This window comes from Heterocephalus glaber, unplaced genomic scaffold (assembly GCF_053883595.1).
Source record: "Heterocephalus glaber isolate CG9 unplaced genomic scaffold, H.glaber_assembly_v1.0 deba00001442, whole genome shotgun sequence".
Taxonomy (NCBI): domain Eukaryota; kingdom Metazoa; phylum Chordata; class Mammalia; order Rodentia; family Bathyergidae; genus Heterocephalus; species Heterocephalus glaber.
In genome coordinates, this window is record NW_028258296.1 from 32,698,807 (window position 1) to 32,725,235 (window position 26,429).

General features: G+C 35.3%; 1 protein-coding gene and 1 pseudogene across 7 annotated transcripts in view; both read right to left on the reverse strand.

Annotated features, from left to right (window-relative positions):
* The window catches only part of Dpyd (dihydropyrimidine dehydrogenase), a 901,729-nt gene that overhangs the window by 506,325 nt on the left and 368,975 nt on the right, over positions 1–26,429 (reverse strand). For all 7 annotated transcript variants that reach the window (XM_087212682.1, XM_087212683.1, XM_087212680.1 and 4 more), the window contains one exon: positions 2,645–2,829. In XM_087212682.1, coding sequence (XP_087068808.1) covers positions 2,645–2,829 — 185 coding nt within the window. The remainder of the gene's footprint in view (positions 1–2,644; positions 2,830–26,429) is intronic.
* Positions 2,836–26,424, reverse strand: LOC147827680 (jmjC domain-containing protein 8 pseudogene; annotated as a pseudogene).

Consider the following 26,429-nt stretch of genomic DNA (forward strand, 5'->3'; position numbering starts at 1 on the left):
GTATTGATTACTAGAGACTGGGAAGAAGGAGGCGAGAGGATAGAATAAGGATAAAAGGTATCCCAACACAGAAGTAATAGTGCTAGTATTGTATAGAGCAGCAGGGGATTCTAGAGTTCCCAATAACTATTATATAGTTAATGAAGAACTAGAAGAGGGGGCTTGAAGGCCCCTGACACCAAGTAATGATAAGATCATAGAAATATTATTTTACTCTGATTTGATCAGTACATAATTTTATAATGTGCTGAAATACCATATTATACCCCATAAATAGGTATAAAATAAATGTTTAGAATTTTAAAAAATATATTAAAAGACATTTCAACAAACATCTTTCAACATACTCTTCCTCACCTTGAAAACATTTTATCCCACCATTCTTGACACTCTCTGAAGCAGTCCTGGAAATCTTTTCTGAGGGCTCTAAGTTTCCCTATTGTGGCTGCCTTGATTTCCTGAACTGATTCAAAACGTTTAACTTTCAGGGTCATTCTGACCTTAGGAAAGAGCCAGAAGTTGCTTGGTGCCAGATCTGGTTACTAACGTGGATGAAGACACATGGTAATGCATTGTAATGAGCCCGACTTCCCATTGGATGCTACTGTGCAGCAGCATTCATGGTATTTTTTTTTACTACACTGGTAAAGGCACTCACAAAAGAGGACCCCCATATCTGCTTCTTGAAAGCAGCAGTACTGACAACATAAATGTGTTCAGAGAGTGGAGGGAATAATCACAGTATGTATGTTTTTATTAGTACATGTTTGCAGTACATGATGATTACATTCATCATGGAGAGTCGGTACATGTACATAACACATCTTTTTTTTTTTTTTTTTTTTGGTACCAGGGATTGAACTCAGGACCTTACACTTGCGAAGCAGGTGGCAGAACCACTGAGCCCCATAACACATCTTTTGTATGTGTATGTGTTTTTCCTTTTGTTTTGAGACAGGGTATTGCTTTGTAGTGTAGCTTGGCCTTGAATTCTCCATGTAGCCCAGGGTGGACTCAAACTTGCAGGGATCCTCCTGCCTCAGCCTCCCAAGTGCTGGGGTTATAGGTATGCACCATCACATTCATCTACATAACACATTTTAATTATTTTATCAACCTCTTCTCTTTCACTCCCTCTTAGATCCTTTGCTAAAAAGGAGGGAATCGAGCAATATGTCTTTTAATGTAATAATTTTTAAAAAAATTTAAACATTCACCATATATTTTGATCACGCCTTGTACAATTATCATGTTAATAAAATTTTTTAAAAAGTGTTTAAGGAGATGGACATATTAGCTACCCTAGTTTGATCTTTACCTACTCTATATATGTAATGACTTATCATACTACATCCCATACATTTGTACATGTAAGATAAAAATAATATAATTCTTTTAAACAAAGTACAGTGCATGGAGAGAAGAGTTCTATAGAATGATAACAGTGAAACACTACATAACTACAATCATAAAATATATTTAAGCATTATGTATTTACATAAAAATATATAAGTGGATTACTCACTTTCCATAGACCCCTGTTCAATTTTATCTTAAATGTTCTTAGCATCTCTGCCCTCCCTCCTCTGCCTTTCCTTTAAACTGAATTTCAAACATTCACTGAGTTTTCTCTGACCTGGCCCAAGACCCTCTTCTCTTAGGCTGATTCCACTTTCATTCCTTCAAGGAGCTAACAGGATGCTCCTTGTGATGTCTAGTCTACCAAAAAATTGTAACTTCACACACACAGTAAAAGGAAAAATAGGATACTAAACAGTCATGTCAAAGAAAAAGAAATCAAGGGAACATGGAAGACAAAGTGCATTTGGCTAACATGTGATATACAAACAAGAGGAACCAAAAGAAGGAAGGTAAGAAGACATGATGTGAGTAGAATCTTTCTTGACTAGGAGAGAATAAGAACAGGAGAGCTAACTTTTCCAGAAACATTTTATGTACATGAAGAAATTGTATCTATACTTAACTACACTATAGAGTAAGAAAAAAAGGAGCATTTAGTCTAAAAGTAAGATTAAGACCTAGTAGTTTTAGCTTTTGGTACCAGAATTGAACACTCAGCATACCAGTGTATGTACATTTAATCATTTTTACATTTTGCATTTCCCATAAAACTAAATATATAAAAAATTACAACTGAAACTCATAAATTATTTTTTTCTTTCCATTTTAGTATACAGAATTTGGGATCTAGTCCTAATGGATGGACCAAATAGTTTTCTTGGACTGTTAAAAATAATTACAAATATAGATCCTATCTCTAATTATAAATTATGCACCATCTAATTTGATAAATGTAGTGTCTATATATTTAAGCAATTGAAAACCACTTTGAACAAAACAAATCTAATGATTTCATGGAATTCCACTAGCAGAAATGCATAATAAATTTTTAATTACATAAATACTTTTATGACTCTTCATTTAAGAAATGTATCCATAGTTCGATCCCCAGTACCAAAAAATAAATGAATAAATAAATAAATAAATATAAAAAATGTATCCAAGTAAACATGTATGGACATATTTCATAAATATTTACACACATCTTAAAAATGTTTACATAAATGATTAGAGAAAATAAATGCATTGGAAAAATTAACTGAAATTGATTCCAAATGCATACCTGTATATATTTGTGAATGTGCCAAGAAGCTTGCTTTCCATCATTCACTGATTCCACTGTAGTGTTGGCCACACCAACAATATCACCACCTGCAAACACCCATGGTTCACTGGTTTGCATAGTTTCAGTATCTACTTCTGGGAGATTCCATCTGTTAAATTTTATAGGACTCAAGGCTTCTTTTACTGGGAAAAAAAGTGAAAGATAACAGGAAATGATTAATACATGCATCACATAACAATAATTTAAAAATTAAGAAAAGTTATGATTTAATTTGTTCTGGGATTTCAAGCAACCGTAAAAATGAAGTTAATGCAAAACTGAAGTTCATACATTCTAAGTGTACTGGTCTCAAAATATATGTCTCACGTAGAAATTAAAAACCACAAATTCGAGCATTTTTTCAGACCAGTATTTATATCTAAGAAGTATTGTCTTGAAAGAGAGAAAAGGTTGAGTCCTTTTTGAGTAAAAATTTTGAATGGAAACCTAATCCTAAAATTGGGAAGAGATAAAATAATTTAACTAAAGAAAGAAGTTGTTCAAGAGAAGAAATAGAGGAAGATAAACAACCTATGCTTAAGCCAGGACTCAGGGAAAAACGTTCTCTCCAGGTAACCATGTACAGAATTTCAGGTCACACTAAAGGAGCTCTTCTTCAATGCAATTCAAAAGAAAAAATAAAAACTTAAACTAAGAAAATTCTAGGGTGGTCCTGAAAGAGAACTAAGTTGTTAAATACCTTAATGAATCAATTACATAAGAAAATAATCAAATTTAAAACAGTCTGACACCTAAAAATGAATTTTTTATTGAGCATAATAGAAAAAAAGACCATAAAAATAAACCTTGACATATATTTGTAGCTTTCTCCTTAAGGAATATTACAAGTGTAGAAAGCTATTCTGGGACTAATATGGACTTTGCCCCCTCACCCCCAACTACGTTTCATAAGAACAGGGATGTGTCCAAATTGCTTGCTGGACTTGATGGATGGATATGTGAATGAATGAGTAGATAATTCAATGCTATCATACATAGGCTGTTAAGTCTTCTGATATTCGTATCTCTTATGTTATTTCACCTTTTATTGAGAGTAAAATTAAATATTCATGTAATTATTTTCAATGCAGAATGGCATTTTGAGATTTTTCTAATGTCTTTAAAGGTCACCTGAAAAGAGACCTTTATCTTTGTTCCCCATTGCATAACAGATCATCACTACCATCTGTTGACAGCTACTTGAGTTGCAAGAAAGTCAATAGTGAATATGGCTCATCAATTCAACCTATTATAATTGTGACAAATATAACATATCATAATTGAATAGTATATATTGTGAGTTTTTTATAAATATATGCAGAGTAAAAAACAGTTCTCTTCTAAGAAAAATAACCTTATTTTTCTAGTACTTTAATATAACTTTGGGCCACATAGAGATCTGAAATAAATATTGCTTTTAATTTAGAAGTATTTCAAATTTATTTCACTAGGAGATGAAAGCCCTTTTTATATTTATCTTATTTTTTTCAGGAATATCATTGAAAGTTAAGCACAAATTTTACTCTAAGTTTGAGCAAAGTACAGATTATGATTTAGGGATCTGTGATTTCTCACAGCATGTACTAGAGTGAAAGAAATACATACTGTGAACTTACTAAAGCTTAAATTAGGGTCTCTCACTTACACCAGTCTCAGCTCCTAATTCTAAATTGTGAAATTTCCTTTTTCCTTTTCATAAAGAGGAGCCCTCATATTATTTAAAGTTCATGTCTCAATATCTGGATCTCTTCTTGAGCACAGTGGATTATGTGCAACAGGTGCTTAGTAAGTGTTTGGTGACTGGGCCAGGGATTTAGCTCAGTAGCACCACTGCCTTCCTCCCAAGTGCAAGGTCCTGAATTTGATCCCCAGTACCAAAAAAACCCTTAAATAAATAAATAAATGCTTGGTGACTTATATTGAAGCTCTTGATAAATGTGTCTTTTATGATACAAATATATACAAAATATGATTCACTATAATATTCAAGATTCATCACAAACTCAGGTCTGAATATTAATTATTTTAATTATTCAGACTCAGGTCTGAATATCAATTGTTTTTAATTACTTTATCATTTGCAATATCCAGGTAATCTCAAAAAATCAAACAATTTTCAATACTGTGTTCCAGAGCAGAATATTCTTCTTTTATATTAAGAATGACAAGGCCAGAGATTTAGCTCAGTGGTTCCCCGCCTGCCTCGCAAGTGCATGGACCGGAGTTCGATCCCCAGTACCAAAAAACAACAACAACAAGAAAAAAAACAATGACCTTAGCCTCTTTTTGAAAATTATTTACCAAACTTCCCTCTGTTCTTTTTGGATGCCTTCAAATTCAACACAGTCCTGATTTCATTCCAGAAATAAAAGAAAAAAATGATACGTCACACAGCTGGCTACAATATTACTAATATCAATCAAAATAAAAATTATTTGTATCAATTTTGATATTTAATATTCAGCTTGTCAATATCTACAAAAATATCATTGAAAAAGGAGTACATGGACAAAGTATATGAATATTCTGACTTACAGTAGATCAGAAGTGTTTTCTTCCAGTCGCACTAAGCAGCTCCTCTAAGAGACTTCATCACAATTTGACTATCAAATAATTACAATCATTTCTCTGTATCTTCAGAGCTACTGAAGCATATATAACACTTATACAGTATTCATAAACTAACTGGAACGTTTTTGAGTCTGCTTATAGACCCAGACAATACATTTTTTAAATTAATGACTCCTGAAATAAAGCTATTATTTTTACTGTTAAAACAGAAACTTTTAAACTCTAAAACTCTAACTTAGAACTGAAATCAAGGATTCAGTAAATAAACCCTGTGTACATTTTGCTAAGTGTCAGCAAGGAGTTCATTTATTTAGCTGCTTCCTTGGAGGAAGACCTTTATCCTCTAGATCACTGTAGCCACCCTCACAGCTCTTTGTATCTCTGCTGATCCACTTAACTTGGAATGTAAGGAAAATAAACCTCAGAAGTACATCTTCTGTTCTGTCTTTACCCAGCTTGGAAGGAGTGAAAGCTTAAGTGGGTGAAAAATATATATTTACATTTGCAAACCAAATAACTGCTTGTCATTTGCTTTGAAGTGTTAAATGAGTATTAATAGAGGGATTGTATTTCTTCTTTCTTATTTACAAAATAAGGGGTATTTTTTTATGATCATGCACAGTTTCTCACAAATTTCCATTGAACTGAGTCTAGATGGAAACTGCAGCTCCACAACTGAACAGAAAAAGAACTTGAAAAAGAACTCCCAAACAGGCTTATTCACAGTCCGTATTATTCTGCAAATGGGAGAGAAATATGCTAAATGATATGATGCCTAGAATTTTATGCAGTCTTTAAAAAGAAGGAAAACATCCTTAATTCATACCAAACACTTAAGATTCATGTTAATTTTCTGCTTTAATTACTACTGTGTTCAAATGAGCTTATTTAAAAAACAAAGACACTCCGAGGTAGCTTTATAACAAGAAATGGTTTTGAAATAGGAACTTTTAGTCAATTTAATGTTATGCATGAAATGATTTTTTTTATATAGACTTAATTGTATTGTGACACACAAGTTCTTCAATAAACCACAGCTTAAAATTGCAGAAGCCATCCCTCAGGGACACATCACTAGCAGATGCAGATTGCCAAGGTCAATTAAACTGATGTAGCTGTGCTGTCATATATGTAAAGGAGAAACCCACAAGCATATGACAAGTATATTTCTCAGTATTTATAAAAAGATGTCGAGAATGTTGTATTTTAGTACATAAATATAAATTAATTCTCCATAAACAATAAGACAATACAACAGAAATCATAATGAAAAAAGATTATTAGTATTGTTTGGTGAGTGTGATGTGCTATAAAACAATGGGGGAATAAAATCTTTCAATATTTATAATAAAATAATACTTGAAAACATAGATGAATTCATCTATGTGCTTGTTTTTTAATTTTACATAACCTATTGCCCAGTAAGGCCAAAGCACGATGAAACAAAAGGTAAGCTGAGGTAATAATCTCAGTAATTCAAAGCAAAAGCAAAATCTCAGCAAGATCAAATAATTTATGATTAATTGGCCAAGATATCAGAATTCTGTTTAAATGGAATAATGTGGGGTAAGGGAAGGACAGAACCAGAGAATGCTTTCAATGAAGAATATCAAATCTGGTGGCATGAGCCTTGTCCTTTAATCTCCCTTCTGGCTCTACTTGTTTTATTCAACATGCTATCCGCAAAACAATGGAGATCACAATGAAGAATTATAATTTTCCTTTTGTAAACTGGTGAAAAGTTAACCCTGAGTGGGGTGCTGCTCTTCTGGGACTTCAAATATTATCACTTACTCTCTTTAAATTATTGCATTTCTTTTTCTTTCCTCTCCTCCCCTATTTTTTTTAAACTTTGCTTGTGACATAATAGTCTTTGCTTAGTTTCATTCTTATATCTCCCTTTACCCAGTTTGTTAGAGTAATTTACACTGAATACCTATTTTTCCCACCACTCATTTATACCTTTTGGTCTATCCCTCTTGTGAAAATATGTCCCCATGGTCACCAAATTATGTAATCTCAACCCTCCTGCCTTTCTTGGTTTTGATCTCCTTCCTTCTCAGATATAAAATGTTACTCTGTCTGTGCTCTTCTCATTGTTAAACTATGCTTTATGGGCTTCAGCTCCTCCCTACCTCTTCCAAACTCTCAAATATTCAGATCACTGTCCTTTCTCCATCAGACATTATTGTTGTAATCCCAGTACTTTGGGAAGTTGAGGCAGGATATCAAAAGTTCAAATCTTCCCTGGAAAATTTAGCAAGATCTTGTCTCAAATGAAAAACTAAGGCTGAGGATGTAGCTCAGTATGAAGGCCCTGGGTTCAATCCTCAGTACCAAAAAGAAGAATAAAAAGAGGAGGAAGAAGAGGAAGAAGGGAGGATGGAAAGAGGAGAAGAGGAAGAAAGAGGAAGAGATATGGAGGAAAAGAGGGAAGGCAGAAAAGCTGAAGAGGAGGACACTAGAGTCCACTTCAGACTTTAAACTTCATCTTAGTGAAAATGACTTCAAACTCTACCTGAAGCTCTTCTTTTATTTGGGGCCTCCTATCTCCTGTTAGAGATTATAACCTAAATGTTCTACTCATATCCAAAACCCAAACCCTAACTTCCAAACTAAATTCACAAGCTTTCTCTGAGGCTTTATTTCACGACTTATTAGTGAGCTCAATCCTTCATATTCCCTACTCAATGTGATCACTCTTCATAGCTTTGCCACACTCCTCAAATCCTTGACAGACCAGACTCCTTCACCTGGCCCTCATTGTCAGGAAGTCTCATAGCTATCACAGGGAACTCCCTTGTCTTTCCATTACCAGACCTGGGTTAGAACTCTATTTCTCTTCCATTTTATATGATGGCAGATTCTTCCTCCCATAAGAGGCCACTACCTTCACATAGGGCCTGGAATCCTCTCCTCTTACCTAGCAGAGATTTTGTTCCCAAGGTCATATCCTCTCTCTTGTCTATAATCCACCACTCTCTCTAAGTTAGCTATTTCCTTTAAGTTGGTAAACACATATATAGTATTTCCCATGTTTAAACTATTCCTAACCTGTATTTGCTTCTCAAAGCTTTCTCTTTTGCAAAACTGGAGGAGCCATGTAAAAGCGCATGCTCCCTTGCTGTGGCATTGCTTTTTTCATTTCCTATCATCATTCAACACATGACCACTTTCTCCTTAAGAAAATTCTTGGGCTTGGCTTCCACCACACCATACTTTGTGCCTTTCCATCTGTCTACATGATGTTATTTAAATCATCATTGCTTTATTTTTCTATTTTCTTCCATCCCTAATGGCCTAAAAATAAAGCTTAAAAATCTTGGCATAATATGAATCTTTGGTTTCCAATAATCTCAACATCTACTTAATTAACAAACTCTGTTAACCTACACAATGTAATTCTCTGCTAGTTCTTTCTCAAATTCCATTCACATTCACATTATTCTTTTCTAATATGAAGAAAAACAATCAGTAATCATATATCTTTTGTAGTTAGCAGGAATAATGCTGAATATTTGGAAATATTATCATCTTACATCATGAAACAATTCTTGAAAGTAGATATTGCTATCCTCGACAGAGGCAAGAGGTGGCAGAGCCAATAATTTTACTCAATTACTTCTGACTGCAAAGCCTTTCTTGCTACTGATAAAGTAGGGGAAAGAGTGCACAAAGGAACCAATAGCCTTTTACTACTTCACTACTTCATGAAAACCAGGGAGCATGAAAGTGAAACAGGTAGGGCCTGCTGGCACAGCTAAAGATTTTGTCTTGGCCAAACAAGAATTAGTCAACTTTCCATGGGAAAATATCTGAGCAAAAGAACTTGAAGCTGGAAAGATTTAGTTTGGTTCATGGTTTTAGAAATTTTAGTCCATGAACAACTGGCTCCATTGCATTTATACCTTTGCTGAGGCAGAACTTCTTGGTAGGAAGGGCCTGGTGGAGAGAAGCTGCTGACCTCACAAGTGCTGGAAGTGGTGGGGAAGGAGAGAGACAGATAAATGGAGAGCAAGGTACCAAGGCAAACTCCCCAGTCAACTACTTCATTCTACTTGGCTTTACCTCCTAATAGGCTATTCAGCTACAAACTCATCAATGGATTAATCCATTTATGAAGTTGGCACCTGCGTGACCCAATCAGCCCTCTAGGCCTGCCTCTGAATATTGCTACACTGAAGACCAAACCTTCAACTTCACACATGAGCTTTTGGGAGACATTCCAAATCCAAACCATGACGATTAGCCTCACAAATCAGCCTAGGTCATCTCTTCCATTGGAGTCTTTTATCTCCCTTTCTGTTAAATTAATCACTAGCCAGTTTGAGTTAATCTGGCACTGTGTGATGTCATTTCAACTGTTTTTCCTTCACTACTTTTTGAGTTCAGGAAAGAAGTCAGAGTTGTTCACTTCCCAAGCATCCTACACAATGATTAGCACATACGAGGAACCTGATAACTGGGTTTGTTTGTTTTACTCATATTACATATCACAATTTCTTAATTAATATTCTTGTATGCCTTATTTCCACAATTAGAGAGTCGCTTTATTGTGATGAAGAAGTCCCCAAAATTTCCCTTACACACCAAAACCTATATGGTGATAAAAGTATGGTCTAGGGATTTCCTCACTGCTCTGGTTGGACAATTTTCAGTTCAGATATGCTTGCAAAATTCAATCAGAATTCAAATAAGAATCTGATTTTTTTCCTCACCAGCCTCAGGATAAACTTAGGCTCCCCAAGTTAAACAGAAAAGATGGATGTCAATAACAGCCCATAGCAACTCCTTTTGTTTTACTTGTATTCTGCTGGGATTTTAACTTCAATTTCCTAAACTGACCAACTAATCAATTCAGAGCTAAAATCATGCAAGCACTTCACCTTGATTTGCTTATTTATCTGTAATAATTCCATCTATTTAAGACTCTGAACTCCTTGAAGATTTGATTTCATTTTACTTGTAAGAGATCTCTTCAAGGATGTCAGTGTTCTTGAAGTAAACATATGGGAATTGTTTTCAAATTCTTGGTTGGATTTCCAAATGCTGCACTTTGATTTGCTTATTTATATTCAATGATACCATCTACTTATGACTGCAAACTACTTGAAGGAATATATCATCCTTTAATCTGATTTGGGCCATAATCATCATAATTCTATGCACATTTGAGTGCTTAATATTTCTTGATAATTATGAGACAGTGAGAAAAGTAGAAAGACTACTAAAATATTTTGCATATACTTCTCAGTGAAAGACATTTTTAAAATGCTGAATGATGCCATTAAGTGGTATAAACAATTATAGAAAGGGGTTAAGAAAAATGTGTAATATCAAATCCCCATTTGCTGCATTTAAAGCATAAATAAAAACACATAAAAAGCCAACAGTAAATTACACTACTTGTGAAAACAATACTATTAAAATATAAGTGAATACTGAAAAATATTTTAATTAGCAAAATAAATCAAATGGAAAAGATTTCCTAAATAGAGCTTTAAAAGTAAGTCTATGTGTGTTTGACTGCCATGACTAATTATGTATCCATGTAATGTGTGTTCAATTTGGGCTTATTTAAATAGCAGAAATGCTCATTAGCTGCAGTATATCTGTGAAGCTTCAGTAAACAGTTTAATGGTTTTTATGTTTAACCAATTTCATAAGTTCCTGTAATTTTAGCTTTAGCAGCTCATTAATGTTATTTTTTGATATCCATCTTACAGCTTTTTTCTCTTGTCAATCGTCAGCAGGCACACTTCAATGCAAACTTAAAACACACAGTACAATTGTATTTTTAAAAATTTAGTATATAATTAAATGCACAATTCAAAATATAGCTTCTGTAGAGGATCAGTTATATTATTATATAATCAAATATCTTTGGTATTGACAAAGGGTATATTTAATAGGATATCTAATGATAAAATGAGACTATGTATTGAGGACTTTCAAAAGTTTGTAGTGAGTTTTGGTCTAGACACTTGTATATGTTATATCATTGGAATCTCACAGAATTGGTATTATCTAAATTTTATGGTTGAGGAATGTGAGAGAATTTAGTTTTCCAGATCAAACCCTTCAAATCTGAACCTAACTACAAATCAGTTACACATGTACAGACTGAAAATGTCTAGAGATCTCCAGGGGAACTTGGAGAAAAGCACTTCGATCTCAGAATATTTGGTGCAATCACAAGGATGGAAAGAGTTCTGGGAGAATGAAAAATACAGGAGAAAGGAGAACCAGTCATTTATTTTTAAAGTAGGAGCAAGTGCAACCTGAACTAAAGCTCAAGAGGGATTCATCATGGTTCCATGAGAATCAAACTATTTCTGAGTCACCCAATCAAAGTAAAGAGGTAATTTCAGGAAGTGTCAAATGCAACACAAACATAAGGTAGATAGGTTACTAGATTTGGTAATCTAGAGCTCAATGAACAGTAAAAAGATGACATTTCAAGGTAAATGCTAAGGGCAAAAAGTGGAATAAAAGGAGCTAAGGAAAAGGAATCTGGCAAAGGCATAAGATAGCATATATAGGTTACTCTTTCTAGGAGTTAAAATAATTATGAAAAAACTAAGTTATTAACTTGCATTCATTCATTTAATTACCAAATATTTTTTTATGAATACCTTTTGTTAAATCTTTCTATACATACTATAGTAAACCATAAACAAAGGGCTTGTCTTTGTGGGTTGTTTATTTCAACTGGCAGAAAATAGAAAACAAGCAAGTAAATGAAGTACATGTCAGCAAAATGACTAAAAAGAGGTTAACATGAATATAAAATTACCATGAGGTAAAGAGGTGAGAAGGGTGAGGGGTGGTTTGATCTCAGCAGAGATAGAAGGTCTGAAGGGTCTGTTAGATGAGAGGACATGAGAGCTAGAACAGGGAGGGTAAGAATGACCTAGCCAAGTGAGGACAACCAATAGGCAGATTGATCCAGAAAGAGAGAATAGGTGCCTGGGTCTTAAGAATAGGTATGGTTAAAACACTTGGAGAGCAAAAGGGGCTTTATGTGGTGGAGAGCAAGCAACAGGAGGGAAAGGCCTGATGAATGGGCAAAAGCCAGACCAATTCTTTGCTGGGGAGAATTTCATTCTAAATAAAGTAGAAAATCACTGGGGGATTTAGGACAAAGGAATGAAGTAATATTTCTGTTTATAAAACTGATAGTGGTGGGGTTGTACAGAAGTGAGAGTAGAAGCAAAGTTACCAGTTGTAGGAAGTTCTTTTCAGGGCTGTGGAATCTTCAACAGAGGGAGGGCTCGCTAGCCTTTACATGGCACTTCACAGAAGCACAGATTTCTCTGTCTTTGTCTTTACTGGGAATTGTTTGTAGGCACAGTACAACACAGTGGTCATTTCACTCTTTTCATTCAAATATTTATCCATCTCTTCATTAATCTATTCATTCACTGAGTGAATACTGTAGCACCAGGGATTGTGGTAGGTACTTTTGGTTAAAATGTGAATGAAATATCCTGCATTTATAATGTCATTATAACTCAGAATATATAAATTATATAATAAAAATATATATGTTTATATGTACAGTATGCAAGATGAAATATAACTGTGGAAGTAAAATAAGGAGAGGCAAATTTAATTCCCCGTGTGTATGAAGGAAACATATTTAATCCACAAGTCCCTTCAGATTTCCCATATCCAACTCTGGAATAAAATCCACTACCTTAGCCTAATATTGAAAATACTTCAAGAATTAGCAATTATATGGTTTTTCACTCTCACTCCAGTATTTGTTCTGTATACTTTATGATCCAGACAAAGGAACTTCTCCATGTATCAATCCAGCCTTTTACCTAGTACTAGAAGGTCCTTTCCTGTCTGCTCTCTTTAATTCCTACTCAGACCTCCTCTCTATTACAAATTCCTGTTTCCAAAAACCTCTGCAGGAAGTCATTTTCCTACTTTGTCATATCAGCAGTGTATCTGTTTCTTCTTCATCTACTTTCAACCTAAGGACAGTTTGACTTACTTGCATTTTCTTACTAGATTACAAGGTCATGCACACAAATACAATGCATTCTTTTCTATGTACTTTAGGAAACCTTACAGAATCAGGTATACTTAATAAATACAGAATGAAAGAACAGAAAGTTAGATTCCTCCAAGTATATAGGAAGGCAGAGTAGAAGAATCAAATTTTAATTGAAGCAATTGGTAATAAGATTAACATCAAGGAAGAAAAAAATTTTAGATGCAAAGCATGAGAGTGACGCAGAGGTTCACTTGGCAGCAATGTGCAAATATTGGGGAAAACATTTACTCATATTAAACCAAGCACATTGTCAACATACTGTATTTTGCAGAGGGCTTGGGAGAACACTGGATATGTGCCAAACATAATGCTACACAACATAACACACTGGGCACATATTCTTGCAAGAAAAAGAAGTGGTTCTGCAAGCAAAAGCCCTTGAAGACATTTCAAAGAACTTCATTATTATAAAACATTCTAATTATAGTTGTTATGATAAAAAGAAATGCAGTGGATAGTATCAATGCAGATAGAGTTTGGGTACAATTGCTCAATTGATGTTAAAGCTAATAAGGGTTTCCTCCTCCAGCAATGTCAGATATTCCATTTGAACTGGAAAGCTTCCATAATTAGGGGTACATATTTTAAATACCAGTCTATGTAATCTTCTAATTTATACAATCATATTTATGCAAGTTGATGTCTAATTTCACCAAAAAATATTTTAGATAGATATATGGTCCTTTTATAATATCTTTAAGAGGAACACAAAGTAACAAAATAATCTGGCATATAAAATAAATATTCCTAAGTATATCAGTATATAACCAATAGTATCATTTTATAATTTAGTTACAGTGTTTGTATTTTGATTTTATATATCACAACAGCTCAGTTCAGGTCACTGTTTCAGAAGGGTATTAGGTCTAAGACTATCTTTTAATTAATTATATTATAAGATTACTAGCATTTAAAAGACACATATAATAAGCCATGGTCAATAAAGCCCAGGACATCTAATTACATTCCCTATATTTTGAGTATTACTGGCTATGTTTTATGATTTCTGTCCTCTGAAACAATTATGTTATTCTTCCATTTTTTTGCCTTCTTTCCCCAACAAAACTTGTACATGCCGCTGCTCTGTTTCTTGTATATAATCTTTGATTTGATGGAAAACTATTTTGATTTGATTTATCCACTGTCTCCCTGTAAGAATGCATATGATATCAACCACGAGTGAAACCTGGAAAATAAAGATAAGGAAAGGCTCTGAACAGAGCTATTCACTGGGGAAACAAACCTATTCCTATGCAGTTATTAAAGTGAAGTAAAATAATTACAGAAATATCATGTTGTGCTTCAAATAGATGTCTACGGCAGTTGTAAGTGATGTGATGTCGATTCCAAATCACTTTCAACACTGTTATCAGTTCAACCTCCTTCCTCATCACTTCTACACTTTAAAATAATTCCAAAGAAAAAACTGGACTATGATTCCATTACTTTGAATGGTTATTCTGCAAAAAGGCCAGTACTTGCTTAGATTCCATTTCTTCATTTTCTCTGTGGGCAGAATATTTTGTAATAGAAAGACAATAAATCTTTCAGCTAGAAAAAAAAATCTTTCTGATAATAAGGGCACTTTTTAAGAATATGTACAGATTTACTACTAGGCTCCCAAGAATGCTTATTGTCCCAAATCTAATTAAAAGCAAGGCAAAGTATAGTAAAGACAAAACATAGTATATTTTCATTACTGAGTTAACCAATTCAAAGGATATTTAAAAGTTATGTTGCTCAGGCATTATAAGTGATACAACACCATGAGAAAGACCATATAGTAATAAAAGGAGGGAGGTTCGGCTCCATGGAATAAAACTGTCATTGATGTCATGTCCTCAATATATTTGCCATTAGAAAACAAAAGCTTCACAACATGGTACATGAGATGCTTCTGGAATTTCAGAATAGATGGTACATATATTATTTAATCACTTTTATAAGAACTTGTTTTAACTTCACTTATTCATTGACTCAATAAGTGAATAGCCTCTGGTCTAGCCAATAAATTATAGCAGTAAAAAGATAGGTAAATGATGTATAATTATTTCCAATGTCTATTTTCAATCATTCTCTATTTTCTTAGTTCTCATCAGTTTTAGTTGCTGAATGGATTAAGAAATGGAAATGCAATACATCTCCATTTCCCTCAGTTCCATTCTCCCTGCTGTTTTGCTGGGTTCTATAAGCAGTATAAACATCTGATTACCTCCCAAGTTAGGCAACCCATGTCCAATCTCAGTAGCAAATAGATATAACCAAATCCTGACAAGTCTATTTAAGAAACATATCTTAATTCTGAATTTTCTTCTTTATCCCCAGTTTTTCTACCTTACCCACTGAAATTTCTGGTAAAAAAAATCTTTAACTGGTTGCATTCATATTTTCTGTCTTAATTCCAGGCTGTTTTTTTCCCCAATATGATTGCTACTGTGTCATGCATGCTAATTTCATACTCCTGATACTCCCTTCTATGTAGGAAAATAATTCCTGGACTAACAGCCATAGAGTTATACCTCAGCTTTCCTCAAAAGCTGATTAATGATTCTAATTAATCAATCTGGAAGGAGAAATGAGTCCTTGCCACACCTGTGGCTTGGGTGCCAGTTTGAGCAGAAGTTCTCTTTCTTCCTTCATACTGAAGCCTACAGGGCCAGCTTTCGATAAAGGGACCAACTGGATCATACCCTGCTGTTAAGTGAATACCTTTACCTAATATAGGCAGTCAGTATTAAAAAAAATACAGTTTCCTACTAACATGGGACACCCTAAAAGGTGATTCCTTTGTTTTTAACTGCCAGTTATTCAAAGAATAGTACAAATAATTCAAACTCCAAGCAGAGAGAAGAAAGATATAACACCTGGAAGAATTACTTCATTTAAGATATAGATCTCACCAATATTTAAACCTCCCCATTTGTCACTTGGAAGTCTATAAAATAAAATTCAAAATCCCTACCTTAGTATATAATCCTTTGACTCCACAGAAATTTGTAGTCATATTTTCTGACATCTTATCCCTGCCCACTTCCCATCCTTATATAACTATACCATCTGCTGCAGCTAAAAGCTTCCTCCCATCTTCTGGACACATGCGGCCATTTTGCCAGCCCATGTGGAAAACTTCTACTCAAGTTCTAAAATCCAGTCCAAATTAGCATTTTACGTAGCAGTAATTTATTTACATACTTGTTTCTCCAATTAGCTTATGGGTCTTTGAGGAGCAAATGCTCTCTTTTCCTCATGTCTGTGTTTCTAGTGCCTGGACAGGACACATGGTATAGCTATACACGAATAAATGTTCATTACATAGAAAATAATGAGCAAATGAACAATAAAAATTATAAAATAAAAAGTTCTATTTTAGAAGTAAAAGTGAAAAAGGCATATTTTCATTTATGAAGCTAAGAACATGCATGAAATAAGTAGGCTGATGGTAACTTTCTAAAGGCATAATTTTTTACAGCTTTTTAAAATGACTGTAAAATGACTACTTAATCTAACAGTGTGGTGTTAGGCAAATTGCATAAGCTTCCTGTTGCTTTCTTCTCGTCCACCCCTGTTCCATTTGGAAACTCCTACATATCACCCAAGCTGCAGCTCACAACCCACTTCCTCTAGAAGCTTCTCCAAACCGCAGACTCACTTTTGTGCTTCACTAGGACTCTATGCTTCCCCCAGTACACTTCATCATAACTGCAAGTCTCCTCTGTTAAAGTGTGCAGTAGTCCTGGGTAAAGTTTGCTTTTGCCTTTTCACCACTTTGTCTGCAGCACTTAGTTCACAACTTTTAATTGCAGGCCATCAGAAGTTCTTCAGCCAACAAACATATGAAATGAGAGAACTAGAGTATATGGTCTCTTGTGTTTCCTCTCTTTGGAAATATAAATAAAGAAAACCCTAAGGCAAGTTAATATATCATAACATATTGAGTGTGTATATTGCACTACACTGAACCTTTCTCAATTCTCTTCCATTCATAGTTAAATTTATTGTTATTAAGTCTTTTCCTTTAAGGTTTGGACTCAGTCAAAAAGGTGTATAGCAGTACAATACAATATTCCCCAGTCTGTTCTTTGAAGACTTTATTACAAATACTGCTCCTTAAAAAAATGCATACAGTGGTGAAAAACTGATCGATTAAGAAAGTTTCTCAAAAAAAAAAAAAGAAAGTTTCTCAACTTGGTATTTTATTCTTTCTCTCTTACCTTTATTTTCGGTAAAGAAGAAAAGGAATTATATAAACTGAAGAGTGGGGTGGTTATTAAATATTTTTATTATCATTATTAATTTTCAAATTTTCTTCTATTCAATCTCTAAGTCTCATGAGTAGTTTCTGGAAGAGATGATTTATACATTGAAAATATAGCATGATGGTAACAACCACAACAAAATGTCAAAATAAAAAGAAAGATGAAAAATGAAGGGTTAATAAAATTAATAAATTATTAAAAGGATTCATGTTAATTTCATTAGTGGAGCACCAAATAAGAACCATTTTGATAAGTAGTAAAACAAATCAAACATAATGATTTCAGTCTTTTAAAACACAGATGACTGCAGGGTATGGTGATGCATGCCTCTAATCCCTGCTCTCTGGAGGCTGAGACAGGAGAATCACTGTGAGTTCGGGCAGCCTGGGCTACACAGTGATTTCAAGACCAGCTTGAACTACACATAATGAGACCTTGTCTCACAAACAAAACAAAGAAACAACCCCCCCAAAAAAAACCCCAAGGAGATAATTATTATCACTGGGTACTTAACTTGTCTTGTGCTCACATTAAAATAGATTTTCATAAGTTTTCTAATACTTAAATAAGCAAAAAAGACCATATTTGACAAATTCCTGAATCTCTGAATTGCTAGGGTCTTAGACATGCCATTTCTCGCCTAACCAGAAACTTCTAGTTCTGATGTAGGGCTGAACAAGGGCAATTAGCCCATGCCTACACCTTTTCTCAGTATGAGGGAAAGTGAATCAAAGCTTAAACGAAGTTGATATTGACAGAATGTTTGATTTACCCCATGAGGCTTTCAAAAACTTTTCTGAGGGACTTCTCATAAGAAGGATTGATGAGTAATTTTAACCCCCTAACACTCTCTTATAAAACTAATTGTAATGAATGCCATCAAGAGAGTTGGTTTCTAAAGGTTGCTTTAAAGATTCAGAAAGATCTGGGTAATTTCCATAAACAAAACTAACCAAATATACTAAACATTTTCTCATTTAAAAAAATCATAAATACAACATCATCTGCTTCACTTATGTACAAAGACTTGTTGATGGAGCATCCAAACCCCCTAATAATGTCCTGATTTCTAAATGCTTTTATCTCTAGACAATATTCATACCACTATAAATGCATGTCATAACTCAATTTAATTATCAAAATATGGTCTGGTACACAATAAAAATGAAATCTAAAATGTAAGAGATGTTTATTATATGCTACGCCTATAAATAAGTGTTTATGTATATTATTAATCTAGTTATTTTTAAAACAACTCTAGAAAGTAGATATTAGATCATCTTTCTTAAACAAGGACCAAGATGTAAACAGAAACTAAGTTCCTAAGAGGGTAAAGTTAGAAGGGAAGAGAGACAGGTTTCTAGCTAAGAAGCTTGGCTCCAGAGCTGCTACTTGGACCTGAGATACCAGAAGAACTCTGTCTAATTAGTGTAATATTTGTTGAATTTTAAAGAGTGCAATAATTTATACTAAAACAGGGGGAATGACAAATAGCAGTAGAATATTTTCCTAAATTTTATTTTGTAAGAAAAACAAACAAGAGCGATCCGACTACCGGAAAAAATAACAATTGGTTTTAATAAAGTTAATATCCTGAAATGAATCAATTAAAATCCAAAAATATATTTGTGTATCTATTATATGTACATTAGCATATCAACTGACATTGTGAGTCCAATAGACTATAAAGGTAAAACCTCCTCCCTCCTAGAGTTTGCAGTCTAATTTTCAGATAAATTATAATGAGTTCTGGAATGTGAAATGAAAGGACACTTTTCAGAATGTGCATTTTAACAGTGAGTAGTTACAGTGCACCACATGGAAAAGGCACAGAGCTCATGGCATGTCTGAACACATCCTTCCTTCGGCTGTCTGAACACATATTCAAAGAATCAGACAACCATGTCTGCTAGATTTGCACAGTATGAGGACAGGCCATTATCATCTCCACTGGACAGATGAAGAGTGAAGTTGGCAAAAAATAAAGGATCCCTTTATCAATTCAAACCTAATAGCAAAGATATACATACTTCACAACTGTCAGTCTGGTTTCAAACAAATAGGAAAGATAAACTATAGAATAAATAAGAAGTCTCATAAACTTGACATTTTTCTAGAAGAAATAAAATCTAAAGTTGATAAGACGGTTAGCAGAAGAGATTTCCTATATTGAAATATAAATATTTAATGAATAAATGAATCTTCCAGTGGAGAAGAATATTTTTTGGAATAGAAATGTCAGTTAGAGGCAATTTGCACTTAATGTTCTGATAGTCTTTAAAATCAATTTAGACAATAAAATTCCAATTTAATGTGATTTTGAATTTTACATAATTTGAGGGAAGAGGGGAGAATTTCTAAAAGACAACCACTTTCAGTTTTTCACTGAAAAGATAATAAAGCTATGGCTGAGCCAGGGATTTAGCTCAGTGGCATGGCGCCTGCCTGGCAAGCCTAAGGTCCTGAGTTCCATCCCTGGTACCAAGAACAAAACAAAACAAAAAAAACCAAAAGCAATGGCTAACATCTCAATTGAATATGAATTGGATATCACTGTGTTTAGAAGGTGGGGTAGTAGTTAAAGGGGGACTCAATTGAGTTGTATACATAAGCACACACATTCTGTGCACACGGATTTGAAATCTGTAGTCTTTAATTCCTATCCCACTCACTGCGACAATCCAAACAAACAAATCAAAACAGAAAATAAGATGGACTTAGAGAAAATAATAATTCCGTATAATTCTTGTTAATTTTAGGAACAATGGAATAATTTGAAAAGTAATCTAAGAATATTATTCAAATTTAATTAATACGTTTGATATAATTTCTATAAGCTGTTAAAATACTTTTCATGACAGGACATATTTTAACAAATACATTTGGTATACATTCTAAATAAAGTTATACATTCTCTATTATGAAATGTATAAATTAAGACTCTTGCAAAAGTGATGGAATGTATCAGAAAAAGAAGCTAAGGTTAAAAATTTCTTTAAATTTCTAAATATAGGTGTTTTAGTTACTTTTCTCTTACTGAGACAAAATACTTGACAACCAAAATTAAGGAAGGAAAGGTTTATTTGACTCACAGTTTGGAGAGGTTTCACTCCAAGGCAGGGCAGCATGGCAGAGGGGCATCACAGAGGAGAAACAGTTCATGGCAAGCAGGCAGGAAGGAGAGAGCACATTAACGCTCTTTCTGCCCCTTATATTTGAGGCAGGCTACCCACCCTAGGGGAGGTATACTACTCACACCCTTAATCTTAGCCATAACTATGCCAAACCGATCAGTGGACTGATTTAGTAATCACACACCCTTGATCCCAGCACCACACACTCTAGATCCAGCCACCTCTGAAAAGCCTCACCTATGACTGTATAAAGCTTCAGGGGACATCTAGACACAAGCCATAGCAATAGGTTAGCTTTTCAAATATACATTATTGATATCACTTACACTATATAAGTATTTTCATTTAAAATATCATTGTAATCAGATTGCTGAGAGTAAAATTATCTTAGTACTTCACATGTAGTCTCAAGTTTATGTCATTCCTGGACTTCTTCAGCTTATATTTATATAATGCATTGATCAAATTTTTTTTGAGTTACTTGTACAGAATTATAGAATCCACCCTGTGCTATATACTGGGAGGAATAATTCAAAGGTAATGGAAATAAAACCTGCATACATAGTATATATAAGACCATTCACTGAATTTTACCAGTGTTAAGGACAATTTTATCCTATAGCATAAGATAACACTTGTAAAGTTAATAGAATGAGAAACTTGAATCTGAGATAATATTTTGAATTTTGGCAATTGGTTCAAAATTACAGCATTATGGACAGTAATAAGGGAGCTGAGAGGAGACAAGTGTTGGGGAAATCTGATGAAGATAACTTTCTTTGTGCATCTCTCAATGAAATTCTCTCTTTGTAATGCAATTAGTTAGTAGTTTAAAAGTCAGCCTCCACTCCTAATTGAAGTTTTGAAGTATAGGAAATGAGTATTCTTTTTTTTTTTTTTTTACCAACACAAGTCTTTATTGAAAGGCTGACATGGGTGCACAGGAAGCTGACAGAGAAGAGCTTGAGGTGGGAGTGGGCTCTCATCTCCTGGCCAGATTCATCTCTGACCAGCTCCTGGTCGATCCTCAGGGAGCTGGAAGAGTGTCAGCGAAATCATGAGGGTGATGAAGATGATGGCCATATCCGAGCCCAGCAGGACTGCATTGAGGCCAAGCATGTGAGGGTACCCTGGGCCCACATGAGGGTCTGTGTGTGTGTTTGCGTGCATGTAACTGAGGATGCCCTGGCCCACAGGTGAATCTGTCCCTATGGTACTATGGTAACAGTGGCCTGGTTCATGTTGGTATGTGTGTTCTAAGTGTGAAGAATGTTCAGGTGGCCCACACACAGTACTCAATTCTTTGCAGGATAAATACATGGCAGACATGGATGAGCTCTTCTCTCAGGTAGATGAAAAGAGAAAGGTGAGCATTTTCTCTGAAAGCTGTGAGTAGCAAGTGCTGAAGCAGTGTTCCTTTCCTGGTCCCTGACACTGTCCCTACCTGCTGTAGAAGCGAGATATCCCTGACTATCTGTGTGGCAAGATCAGCTTGGAGCTGATGAGGGAACCCTGTGTCACGCCAAGTGGCATCACCTATGATCAAAAGGACATTGAGGAGCATCTGCAGGTAAGGGCCTATGAGCCTCAGAACCAGGGCTGGAGGCACAGACTGACACATGGAGCACTCTGACCCTGTTGTCACAGCAGCATGTAGGACACTTTGATCCTGTGGCCCGGAGCCCCCTGACCCAGGAGCAGCTCATCCCTAATCTGGCTATGAAGGAGATCATCGATGATTTCATCTCTGAGAACGACTGGGTAGAGGACTACGGAGGCCCATTGCTCCACCCTGCTTGATAATCCTGGCTCAGGAAGGTGCTGAGGCAGAAGCCTCAGTTCCTGTACATAATTTGTGTTGCTGTGCCTGCCCCCATCAGTTCTGCTGGTGGGCGCCGGACTGCTACCCCTCTCAGCATAGCCTTTGCCAGGCTGTGAGCCTCTCGTCTTCTTTCTGGGCTGGAAAAGCAGATGGGGGTGGGTTGGGTTGAAGCTGCCATTGCTACCACTATTCCTGTAATAAAATTTGTGACCAGTACATGGGCACATCTTGTTGTGAGTGGGCCTGCCTCTTCTGGGTAGCCAAGGAAGGTGGAGAAGACACTAGTGTCAAGGTTGAGTACAGCATGCCACCAGCAGTCAGGGAAATACAGCACCTCACCAGCCTGAATGGTACACTCCAGGGGCCTTTCAGATGGTGCCAAGGCTGGGTATGTGTCCCGAAGCCAGGTCAGTGTGGTCTTGTTGGGGTGGAACTCGGGGGTCTTCTCAGGTGGGTAGAGGAACCAGTGCTTACGGCCATAGATCATCTCCGACAATCTGGGCCCAGGCCAGTGAAAGGGCACTCCAGAGCCAGCTCCGTTGCCCAGAGAAGCAGGGTCTTGGGGATGTAGCAACTGCTCTACATATTGCTGGAAGGGCAGGTCCACTTTCTGGTTAAGAGTACGTGTTGGCGGTGCTGAGCCGAACCACGTGGTCCCCAAAGGTAGCCAACAGACTCTCTCGCGAGCACACGGCCCGGAACCTCGAGTTATCCGTGAGTCCCTGTAGGATGACGGGCCCGAGGAAGGCATTTTGCAGCACGAACTCCGCGTAGGTGAGGTTGGAGCAGCGCCCCACGGTGCAGCGTTCCTCCACGGCTACGTCTGGCCCCGGCCCAACCTGCCACCACCCCGCGCCATCCGCTGCCTCAGAGCAGAGCCTAGCCAACACCAGCAGCGAGAGCGCAAGCGGCACAGGCGGCCGCACCTCTAGAGCCATGGCCTGCCGCCCCCAACGCGCAGCACGCTGGGAACTCCCTGCCTGCACGCCACTGGCCAGTAGCTCTGTCGTGAGTATTCACTTTGAACAAACACTCCAGAATATATTTTGATTCTTGGCATTCATTAGACACGTAGTAACTATTTGTCACATGCATGAACGTAGATATGAAATTAAAGGATGAGATCTTCTGAGACACTGAGAGTGGAGAACTACATTTCAGAGTCATTATACATGAAGTGAAATCATGCCTACTCTAAGTCTGGACACCACTTGGTATATAAGAGAGGTTCAATGTATGCAGGCATGCATGCATGAAACAATGAATGACAGACAGTGCACTGAATCAATAAATATATCATGAAGAAGAAAAATGGTTAATGTCTACACTTTTAAAAGTACTATAAAGTAATGGAAAGGACAAAAGTAAACAGTGACAAGTTCAGAAATGCAAAGTTAAAAGAAAAATGCAGGAATAATAGTGTGTCATGTTTGGTTTTGCAAAGCACTTTCATATTATTTCATTTTAATTCTGTCAATCCTGAAAGGGAGAGGAAGTTTTATTACACTTGTTTTTTGCTTTTTTGTTTTTCAATAGATCAATTAGCTCTGAGTCTCAGAAAAGTTAATTGACTGTGAGAAAAGGATTTTAAAGAAAAATATTTAACGTTGTCAAATGCAAAAATCGAATGAGTGAAAAGATGTTACTGCATTTGGCATGCAATTCATTGGAGTCTATGCAAAGTGAGATTGGAAAGAAGGCATTGAAAAAGAGTAACGGTGTAAGAGTCATAGGTTATTATATTAAAATAAGTATCAGATTTGATTACAAAAAATCATAGTACACAGGCAGTACAAGGGAGATGAGCTGAGGCAGAAGGACAATATGAATACCTTCCCAGCCAAATGACAACTTGCTTCCAGTCAACTGGTTTACTCTATATCTTAAATAGGTGGTGTGCACGTGAAAGTTTTCCAACTTTGAAATTAGGAAGATTTTAAATGCCATTTGTGTAATATGTTTTTGATAAACTTCTAATAAAAATTTACACCCTACCTTTTTCTTTAATGCTTCCATCCCCCAAAAAATAAATGGTACTGAAAATACGTAGATAGACTTAGAGAGGTATTAGCACTGTGGAACACTCCAGCTCTCCCAGTCCTCTCTGATGTGGGAAGTAGCTCTTTATCATGTAAACATCCAGGGGCCCTGATAACACAGGTGACTCTATTTAAGGATAATTTCTCCAGGTAGTTTGTTATCTCATATCAGTAGGGGAGAAAAAAGCACAGTGAGGAACCCTGTTTTCCCTGACTTCTCTCAACATATGTAGCATAGTGCATGTGAAGCACTACGGAGGAAGCTGACACCAGAGAATATACTCTGGAACTTACTGAATAAAGGTTTAAACGTATTTATTTAATAATAAATGATAATAAACTTATTTAAGGTTAATTAGGTAAACTTAATAGTTCAAATTTTTCTTCTTATTTTAAATGCTAGGTTAAATCAGTTATTCTTCCATGCATACACAAACATCACACATATACACACAAGCACAACCTTAACAAAATCTGAGATGACAAAAGCTGTGTTCTATGATCTGACCCACAACTACTTAGGTTTGTTTGGAAAAAGATACAATTTTCTTAATATTAGGATTGCCAATTATGAAAGATAAATTTAGGTAGCTAAATTGTTTTTGATGGGTGAATCTTAAACAGAATTGCTAGTAAACATGATTCAACATTTTATTCAATTTTTGTTTATGTGAAGAATATTGAAAATACAATTTTTTGTTAATTAAAGACAATTTACACACTATTTTTTCTTTCTAAATTCAGTTAATGAATAAACAAACTACTTTATGACTATGTCTATATCTAAATATCATATAAACATCTATATGAAAAGTGACAAATTCAAGCCATCACCCAGGTATTTGAAAATATTTATCTTGATGATATTAAACATTTTGGTGTTTTCAAATATCAAGATGTTTAATGTCCTGCAGATAAAATGTCCTGATGACTGGTTGAATTTTATTAATCTGTTGCATAAAAGTATACATTTGCATGCATGTATTGCTTCTTATTTCAGATACAACAGAAAATTTTAACACAATATAGTATGAAATTATAGACAGGCATCCTTAGGTTTAGATTTTTTTTTATTGTACTTAGTGAAATTCTGGGCTAGAGAAATCACTTTTACTTCCCTTTCAGAAAAAAGGGCTAATTATCATTTCAGGAGTATGAATTAAATGGGAAAGGATTTGCAAAAAGAAGATATCTAGGTACTTCAGCTTCCATCTACAGTGGCCCAGAAAGACACCATGTGCATGTGTATGGTGGTATAACACAAAATAGTCTTAACAGATTGATTTAACTTGTCAATTAAAATGCTATAGAAAATATTTCCTCTTCCACTATAGTTCTAAACATTTTGTACTTCCTATAGTCCAGTTATGTCATCCAGATGAAATGACAGGAGTTTGAACTTTTTAATTTGATGATGATTGTAGAGATGGTTTGTCATGAGGACAGTAATAATTTAATTGATTTTGGGGTATCCGTTAGGTCAAAATTTGTCTGCATCATTGAAGATTGGCTACCCGAACCTCTCCACTACATTTTCTTACACTAGTCTAATTGAAGACAAGCCCGTTCTCATATAGTAAATAAGTCAAACAGTATTATAAAGTAGAATACATATTTTGTAGATCAGCTTAAAAGAAAGATTAATATTCTTTTCAATTTTCACCACTTTAAAAATAATTCTGTATACTTAGTAAATACCACTTCTAAGCCTTTTAAATCAAGATTGTTTGCACTCCATACTAGAAAGGGAAAATGAATTCTAATGTGAAAAACAATTACCTGAAAGCTAGAAACTATTAGGGCACTAAAATAACAGACAATTGAATAACACACTTCAGCCCCAGAGCACTGTA